Source organism: Microcaecilia unicolor, chromosome 1 (genome assembly GCF_901765095.1).
Source record: "Microcaecilia unicolor chromosome 1, aMicUni1.1, whole genome shotgun sequence".
Taxonomy (NCBI): domain Eukaryota; kingdom Metazoa; phylum Chordata; class Amphibia; order Gymnophiona; family Siphonopidae; genus Microcaecilia; species Microcaecilia unicolor.
In genome coordinates, this window is record NC_044031.1 from 635,447,064 (window position 1) to 635,457,232 (window position 10,169).

General features: G+C 41.1%; 1 protein-coding gene across 1 annotated transcript in view; it reads left to right on the forward strand.

Moving 5' to 3' along the window:
• Positions 1–8,834, forward strand: part of LOC115481818 (membrane-spanning 4-domains subfamily A member 8-like) — a 78,334-nt gene extending 69,500 nt beyond the window's left edge. The window contains exon 7 of the mRNA XM_030221230.1: positions 8,113–8,834. Coding sequence (XP_030077090.1) covers positions 8,113–8,118 — 6 coding nt within the window. The 3' untranslated portion in view covers positions 8,119–8,834. The remainder of the gene's footprint in view (positions 1–8,112) is intronic.
• The last annotated feature ends 1,335 nt before the right edge of the window (positions 8,835–10,169 follow it).

The window sequence follows — 10,169 nt, forward strand, 5'->3', positions numbered from 1 at the left end:
CCTACTAGATTCGATGAACCTATAATAACCGTTCTACCAAAACCTAATAAAGACCTTACACAAGTCTTGCACTTTAGACCTTAATCATTAATCAATCTTGATTATAAAATCTATGCAAAACTTTTAGCAAATAGGCTAGTTAAAATCATCTCAAAAATTATTCATCCTAAGTTGGTTTCATGCCTCACCATCTGATTACTGATAATGCATACCTTTTTCATCACATTTCTTCACACGCCAAATTGATTCCAACTCCTGAGATGCTGAGAAAGCGTTTGATAGGGTAAACTGGTGGTATCTTTTTCAAGTATTACAGTGGTTGGAACACTACAGCATTTGTGAATAAAATAAAAGTCCTGCATACTTACCCTACAGCTCGCAACCTAGCAAACAACAATCAGAAACCTGTCATGCTCAATAGAGGCTCATGTCAAGGCTGCCCCTTATCCTCCTTGATCTTTAATATTGCCTTAGAACACTTCTTACTTGCTCTTTGTTCCTCTCCTTCAATCCTCTGGTGTTAAGATGGGCTTGATAGAATCGAAGTCTCAGCTTACACAGATGTTATATTATTCCTTACAAATCCTGAACAATCTCTTACCCAATTGTTTAGCCTTATAGACACATATGCTTCCTTCCCTGGCTATAAAATTAATATCCAGAAAACTGAAGTCCTACCCCTTAATATTCAGGCCACTCTGGATATCGTTTCTGCCTTTGGTTTAGTATGGCCACCTAAAAGTCTAAAGTACCTTGGTACTTGAATTATTACCTTCTTTAGACTCTACAATCGAAAAAAAAGAAAACTAAAAAAAATACTAGAATCAGTTTAATTTCTTTTTAAATCGTGGACACTCCTTCGTCTGTCTTGGTGGGATGATAGTTGCCCCAAAATAAACTTCATTTTGAGCATGATTCCAGTTCTTTTCACTCCTATCATTTATAAACAACTTGGTAAACTTTTTTTTTTTGTTACATTTGTACCCTGCACTTTCCCACTCATGGCAGGCTCAATGTGGCAGGCAATGAAGGGTTAAGTGACTTGCCCACAGTCACAAGGAGCTGCCTGTGCTGGGAATTGAACTCAGTTCCTTAGGACCAAAGTCCACCACCCTAACCACTAGGCCACTCCTCCACTCCTTAGTTTCTATGGGATGGCAAGACCCCAAATATAGTTCTTGCAACTCTAAAGAACCCTAAAAGTAAAGCAGGAGTATCCTTCCTAGACTTTCTCACTTATCACAAATCATTTATCTTACAACAAGTTGGCTTCTCACACTGATGTTGATCACAACCCAATATGGCTTCACATTGAAAGAGAGCTCTGGAAACCTTTCTGCTTAAGTTCTCACATGCCTCCCAGATTTTTTGATAAAGAACGGTACTTTATCTCCTCCTTCACTTGTTTGTTACAATTAGATACATTTATGGATATTCCTCAAGACACTACCACTCATTCCATGCTTTGGTGTCACCCTAAATTTCAAATTAATCATAAACTAATTTACTGGAAAGAATAGTTCAGTAAAAGACTCTGGACTATTGATCATTTATGGTCAAACAATATGATAAAATCCTTTCCTACATTACAAAAACAATTTAATTTAAATCCGAACCAATACTTTCGTTGGATCCAATTAATACACTGTTTGGACTCCAACCACACGTTAAGTGCATTAAGCATCTCTCAACCCTCTTTATTGTCTTTTAGTGCCTCTACTCATAATAAGGGTCATGTAGCATCGCAGTTTTATAAATTCTTCATAGATCATTTCTTTCATGAACGGGGCATGGTCTCCATTCAGTTTGGGAGTCAGATTTATAATGTTCCTTCACTGATTATCAGTGAGAGAAATTTTGGGCTAAAATCAGCAGGCTTATCTCCTCAGCCAATTACATGCAGTCTCTTTTCTTCCTACATCACAGAGTTTTGTGGACCCCTTAAACAATGCATGTAGCTGGCCTGCTTCAACATAACCAGTGTGTCACAACCTAATATTTAATAATTTTCCAAGTGTTAGTTTAGTAGCCGCTTGAGAATAGTATTACTTTTGCTTTTAATGATACTTTTATATTCTTATGTACTTTTCATTTAATTTCCCTTGTGCTGTAATGTTTTATCCTGTACAATGATGTAGTCGTCTTCCTTTGTTAGAATATTTGAATATAGTCGTCACAGTATATAATTTATTCTCTTGTAAGTTACATAATATTGCTTATGACTAAGAGAAACAACTAGTGTTCTATCTGCCCTACATATTTCATGAATGCTCCATTGTTGGTTGGTATGCCACCTCCAGGCATCTATTTTGTATGTTTTACTCTTTGTTAATTTTTATAATGGAAGTTGATTGCTTTCTCTTGTTTTGTATTTTCTATGCTCTTAAAAATTCAATAAAACATCTTGAAAAAAAATAGTGACTTTCCTATTTCCTCAATATCGGGACCATATTTTGAAGTTATATTTTCGTCACAGGCAAAAACTTTTTGTAGGTCAAAGATATGGATGTTTCCTGAGCTAAATAAAAGTACACAAGATCGTAGAAAGTTATTTCTTCAGATGTGGCAAAAAGTGCTAACAATTGGTGCCAAGTTTGTTTTGAGATTTCCCTTGCAAATGTTGTGTGACCAAGGGTTCTCAGAAATTTATCTTTTTTGACCCTATTCCGTTGAAATTGTTTCTGGAAGCGAAGAAATCAGAAACTCCTACACCTGCAGACGAATAAGAGCAGATGAAGATTTTTTAAATAGATAGGTTAAGTAATTCTTTTATAGGTTTTTTTCATTTTTACCTTTGTTTCAGGGATTTCATCCTTTTGGATTTCTCCTTTCTGTTGTGGACTGACATAGCACTAATATTTTTTCCTTTTCTTAGTTTTGCCTTATAATTATGTAATATTGCCTTATGGTGCTTTTCTTATCAAGTAGATAGGGAAAGGGACTTGATATACAGCCTTTCTGTGGTTTTTGCAACTACATTCAAAGCAGTTTACATAGTAAAGAAGGCCAAGAGGGATTACGAAAAAAGATAGCATTAGAGGCAAAAAAAACATAGTAAAAAATGTTTCAGTATATTAAAGCAGGGAAGCCGGCAAAAGAATCAGTTGGGGCCGCTGGATGACCGAGGGGTAAAAGGGGCAATCAAGTAAGACAAAGACGTAGCGGAGAGATTGAATGAATTTTTTTGCTTCGGTCTTCACCGGGAAAATTTGGGTGGGATACCGGTGTCGGAAATGGTATTTCAAGCGGACGAGTTGGAGAAACTTACTGACTTCACGGTAAACCTGGAGGACGTAATGGGGCAGTTCAGCAAACTGAAGAGTTGCAAATCTCCAGGACTGGATGGTATTCATCCTAGAGTACTAATAGAACTGAAAAATGAGCTTGCGGAGCTACTGTTAGTGATAAGCAATTTATCCTTAAAATCGAGCGTGTACCGGAAGATTGGAGGGTGGCCAATGTAACGCCAATTTCAAAAACGGTTCCAGGGGAGATCTAGGAAATTATAGACCAGTGAGTCTGACGTCGGTGCCGGGAAAATGGTAGAGGCTATTATTAAAAACAAAATTACAGAGCACATCCAAGGACATGAATTACTGAGACTTGCAAGTCAGCATGGCTTTTGTGTGGGGAAATTTGCCTGACCAATTTACTTCAATTCTTTGAAGGAGTAAACAAACATGTGGACAAAGGGGAGCCGGTTGATATTGTGTATCTGGATTTCAAAAGGCGTTTGACAAGGTACCTCATGAAAGGCTACAGAGGAAATTGGAGGGTCATGGGATAGGCGGAAATGTCCTATTGTGGATTAAAAACTGGTTGAAGGATAGGAAACAGAGAGTGGGGTTAAATGGGCAGTATTCACAATGGAGAAGGGTAGTTAGTGGGGTTCCTCAGGGGTCTGTGCTAGGACTGCTGCTTAAATGGGCAGTATTCACAATGGAGAAGGGTAGTTAGTGCGGTTCCTCAGGGGTCTGTGCTAGGACCACTGCTTTTTAATTTATTTATAAATGATTTAGAGATGGGAGTAACTAGCGAGGTAATTAAATTTGCTGATGACACAAAGTTATTCAAAGTCGTTAACTCGCGACAGGATTGTGAAAAATTACAAGAGGACCTTACGAGACTGGGATACTGGGCGGCTAAATGGCAGATGACGTTTAATATGAGCAAGTGCAAGGTGATGCATGTGGGAAATAAGAACCCAAATTATAGCTATGTCATGCAAGGTTCCACGTTAGGAGTTACAGACCAAGAAAGAGATCTGGGTATCGTCGTCGATAATACACTGAAACCTTCTGCTCAGTGTGCTGCTGCGGCTAGGAAAGCGAATAGAATGTTGGGTATTATTAGGAAAGGTATGGAAAACAGGTGTGAGGATATTATAATGCCGTTGTATTGCTCCATGGTGCGACCGCACCTTGAGTATTGTGTTCAATTCTGGTCGCCGCGTCTCAAGAAAGATATAGTAGAACTGGAAAAGGTGCAGCGAAGGGCGACTAAAATGATTAGCGGGGATGGACGACTTCCCTATGAAGAAAGACTAAGGAGGCTAGGGCTTTTCAGCTTGGAGAAGAGACGGCTGAGGGGAGACATGATAGAGGTATATAAAATAATGAGTGGAATGGAACAGGTGGATGTGAAGCGTCTGTTCACACTTTCCAAAAATACTAGGACTAGGGGGCATGCGATGAAACTGCAGTGTAGTAAATTTAAAACAAATCGGAGAAAATATTTCTTCACCCAACGCATAATTAAGCTCTGGAATTCGTTGTCGGAGAACGTGGTGAAGGCGGTTAGCTTAGCAGAGTTTAAAAAGGGGTTAGACGGTTTCCTAAAGGACAAGCCCATAAACCACTACTAAATGGACTTGGGAAAAATCCACAATTCCAGGAATAACATGTATAAAATGTTTATATGTTTGGGAAGCTTGCCAGGTGCCCTTGGCCTGGATTGGCTGCTGTCGTGGATAGGATGCTGGGCTCAATGGACCCTTGGTCTTTCCCAGTGTGACATTACTTATGTAGTATATACAGGCACTTATTAGTACCTGGGGCAATGGAGGGTTAAGTGACTTGCCCAAAGTCACAAGGAGCTGCAGTGGGAATCAAACCCAGTTCCCCAGGATCAAAGTTCACTGTACTAACCACTAGGCTACTCCGCCATACTTATAATGTTCTGTTAAATGTAATAAATAAATAAATCACTCCAAGATAGCAGAATGCTGATGTTGTTCTGTCTTTTCATTTTTGTTTCTTTATTTGCCATGGATTATTGTTGCTTTTGGGGTTTTTTTTTCCCTTTTGGTTTTGTGTTATGCTTGAGAAACCTTAATAAAAATATGAAAAAAAAAAAAGATAGCAGAATGATGAGACAGGAGAAATAAGCCTATCAAACAAAGACTGAAGGGTGTTTGGTGGAGACAATGGCCCAGTGATCCAGCAGGCTACCGTTCCAAAACACAGGAACATTGAGCTACCTGAAAGGAAAGCTGCCCAAGAATAGAGAAACCCAATCGAGGACTGTACCAGCAATACCAAGACAAAGATGATACAGGAGAAGATTGTAATCAATGAGATCAAATGCCACCGATAAATCAAGAGAGAGACTAGTAGTGCAATTTTTCCCCTTTCCAAAATACTATGTAGTTCAATTAATAAAGCAGCAAACAGTCTCCGTACTGAAATCAGCACAGAAACTAGATTGACGAGGATGCAAAGCATTGATGGATTCAACATAAGTTGAAAGCTGGTCCAAACTACTGATTCAGAAAGAAAGGATAAATTGGAAACCGGATGATAGTTTTTAGCTTGCACAGGGTCAAGATCTGATTTCTTCATAATGGGCTTAATCAATGTGGACTTCAAGGGTGTTGAAAAGTTGCCAGACATCAGGCTATTAGTGAGAATAGAATATAGGAACAGGAGTAAGAGTTTTAGCCAACTAGAAGGAATAGGGTCTAGAGAACAAAAGTACTGTGGAAATGTAACCACCAAACTTAGGGGCCCTTTTACAAAGCTGCGGAAGGGCTAATGCGCAGGTAACGTGTGCCAGATCGGCACTACTGCCGGGTTAGCGCATGCAACTTTTGGTAATTCTGAGTTTGGCACGTGCCAAATCCCACGGTAGAAAATATTTTCTATTTTTTACCACGGGAAGCGTTCCCGGCGCACGGCCACATTGGTGCATGCTGCATAGTCACCATGCGGGTAGCGCATGAGTCCTTACTACTAAGTCAGTGGCTGGTGGTAAGGGCTCAGGCCGTAAATAGATGCGTGCTGGATTTAATTTTTGTGCACATCCATTTTCCAGCCCAATAAAAAGTGGCCTTTTCCCCCGCCACAGTAAAAAGTGGCCCCGTGTGCATCCAAAAGATGCCTACACTACCGGAGGCCACTTTTTACTCTCGGTTTTGTAAAAGGATCCCATGGAGGGGCATAATCGAATGAGGCGCCCAAGTTTTCATGAGGGCCAGGACTGCCGAGAGATTGGGCCGGGCTCGGGGCAAGGCTGCCCTTGCCACCCCGTCCCCCCCACCGAGGTAGCTGCCGCCGCCACCACCACCGCTCTCCCCCTCCACCCCCCCCCCAAGGTTGCCGCCGCTCCCTCCATCCATCCATAGTCGCCGAGAGGGGGGGGGCAGGGGGGATAAAATTCCCCAGGCCCGGCGCCACAGTCCCACCTGCCCTCCGTCGTCGACCGTCTGCCCCCTGCATAGAAATCGCAGTCTCACCTCCTTGAAAGCAGCGCTGCAGGCAGCAGAATGCCTCCCTTCAGGCCTCCATTTAAGTAATTTGTGGACTGGTCGCTTGGAAGCTCTCTTGGTGTCCCATTGGGCACAGAAACAGCATGCAGTACACGAACTGCGATTTATCATGTTGAATCAAATTAGAGTACAGAGAGGCGGTGATGTTTCTCGTATATTGTTAAGAAAAGAACAGAGGCTGATTTTTCAATGGAATACGGTTACCCCTCTTGGTCTTAATAAAGAAATTGATTGGCTCAATTTATGAGTGATGGTATTTAAATCACTGATTCCCTGTACCACACCATACACATGTGTCGGTATCGTATTGACTCTTCCATGATAGTATGGTACGGTTGGAGTACCCAGCGGCAATAGGTAGCCGGTAAGCACTATAAGGTTGTTTAAAATGTATTACTGATTGTGAGGTAGAATGTAATAGCGAATTTGAAAAAATAATTTTTCATGTTTCATTTAGAATCACTGACCCCTGAAGACGCTCTAAGAGTGAAACACGTCCGTGTAGGGTCACAGCAGATAAATAAAATACTGGCAACAATAGATACCAGACACCAATATGCATTAACAAGATAAGGAGAAGATGAACGTGTAGTCACATGTTTCCTCTTTTCGGATGTTACAAGGAGTTATCAAACAATTGATGAACATAACAAAACGTTTTGTTAAAGAATTGTGTCAGCATTAAGAAGTTGGAGTGGTGAATTGTGAACTATCTATGGAGAGCTGACTATAAGAGAGAAAAAGATTTGTTGAAATGTTCATGCGAGCTCTGAGGAGATAGAGTGAAGAATAATGAATTAGACTCTAACATATACTATTAATCAATATTTGGTAAATTGAGGCAAAACTGACAGTATACATTATCACCGGGGGAGATTATTTGAAACGTGGACTTACGTCTCTAGCAATAAGTTGAGTAATTTTAATTTTTGGGTGATTGTGATATGAGTGGTGATATGTTTGAAAGATTTTAATAACTATGAACAACATGGAATGGAAATGTTTTCAAAAATATATGGCTAAAATTAATAAAGATTGATGACAATATAACGATAGTTGTTTGAGTAAGTGTATAGTATACCAATTACAACTAATTATTAAGGTGTACCCATTAAGAATAGTGGTTAGTCAATGCATGTTCATTGGGGAAATCCTGAAAACTCGACTGGATTGAAGTCCTCGAGGACCGAAGTTACCGACCCCTGCTCTAGAACCTACAACTATGCTATTTAAAAGGAATGGCCAGTGAGAAATGCCACAGTTGAAAAGAGTGAAAAATGTGAATATTGGTAGATGAGTGCCTTGAATTTCTTTGCCTAAATAAAATGTGTTTTTCTCTCTTTCAGCTGTGAGATACCCAGGTGCTGCGCTATGGGAAACCTTGACCTGTGTTTACGTATCTTTTACTTTAGATGACAATGAATAAGCTGAGTGATTTCTGCATTGTGATGTTCCATCATACATATATAGCAGTGCCTGGTATAATCTTCTATGTATCAATGTGAATTTTGAGTACTGTGTCCAGTGATGGTTGATGAGGCTCCTGATCTGGATGCAGAAGCTCCACAGATGTAGTTCTAATGTCTTCAAGGAAAACAGAACTGGTATTCATGTTAAGGTAAAACCATGGAAGGATGAATGTGTCTGGGGAAAAATGGAGTTAATGGAAATCCAAAATCCCAGCATGTGTGAGAGAAAGGAAGAGATAGAATAATGGAACAAGGGTTAAAATCTTGTTACTGCCACTGCCTCAGTGTTTGAGGAACAAGCTTGCTGCACCTCCGGTATATGTAATTTGCTGGACAGGAGCCTGGTGTAGGGTAGCATATAAATGCCAAAATCAGAACAATTTTGATTAGAGTTCAATATCACAGCCAGCAGTGTGCTGTCTTTAGCAGGTATTTCACAATGCATGAAGTACCTGAGGACCTTTGTCTCCGCAGCCATGATTGTCTCTTCTATCTTTTTATCCATTATATCCTGTCTCATGGACAGTGACTATAACGCATTTATTAATCTGTGTATTAATGACATTCTCTAAATTAAAAAAAACTTGATCTTCCTCATCTACTGGCATTTAAGTCTTCATTGTTGTGAGAACATGACAATTGTAGTGATCCTATTGTGTGATAAAAGATGCGGAGCAGAAAATAATAGAATATGACCTCTAGACCCAGGGCCGCCGAGAGAGGGGGGCAGAGGGGACAAAATTCCCCAGTGCCGCAGTCCCCTCCACACACCCCCCTCCGTCCACCACCGGGCCGGGCCCCCCTGAATTCAAATCATAGCGCCTCACCTTGACCTCACTCCGTGTGAAAGAAGCGCAGCAGCGGCAGTCTGCAGATCGCCTCCCTTCGGCCTTCCCTCCCTGTGTCCCTCTGGGCAGGACACAGGGAGGGAAGGCCCGAAGGGAGGCGATCTGCAGACTGCCGCTGCTGCACTTCTTTCACACGGAGCGAGTTCGAGATGAGGCACTATGATTTGAATTCAGGGGGGCCCGGTCCGGTGGTGGATGGAGGGGGGCGTGTGGAGGTGGGGCGGGGGCGGGGCTCCGGGGGTGACCTTACCCCGGGCCTGGCCCAGTCTCTCGGCGGCCCTGTCTAGACCTAACACATACCTTCTAGTTCTGCACCCCTTAGATGATGCCATGGGGTATCCATCTCATAATGTGGCCACAAGTTAGCTGCTGTAGCCGTGGCAGGGATTGCTGGCACTGCACACCCTGGCAAGGCAAATTAGTGGCTTTTGGGCATCATCCATGATTTGTACTATATCTGTCTGTAATAAAAGTTTTTCTTAAAATCCCCTGTCCTTACGGGCTACTGACAGATCTTTAAACAAAATGTGATATTAAACAAAGGGAACCTGAGTAAACACATAACACCATTTTTAAAAATTATTACTTCAGTTATTTAAGGAACAAAGTCATCCAACATGCATATGAAAAAGTAACTGCCTCCTAAACATAATAACTGGTTGTACCATTTTTAGCAACAGTAATTGCAGCCAAATGCTTCCTATTATTTGATTTCAGTCTTTTACTTCACTGTTGAGGAATCTTATCCCATTCTTCCTTGCAGAACTGCTTTAATTCTGTCACATTCATAGGTTTTTTGTGCATGAACTTGTTTCAGGTCCTGCCACAGCATCTCCATTGGGTTCAGGTTAGGACTATAACTAGGCCAGTCCAAAAGTTTAATTTTGTTTCTCCTCAGCCATTCAGATGTAGACTTGTTTTTGTGTTTTGGATCATTGTCTTGCTGCATAACCCAGTAACGCTCCAGTTCAGCTCATGGACAAGTGATTTGACATTCTCCAAAGAATGTTCTGATACAGTGCAGAATTCATGGTTCCTTCAATAATGGCAAGTTTTCCAGTTCCTGAGACAGGAAAGCATCCCAAT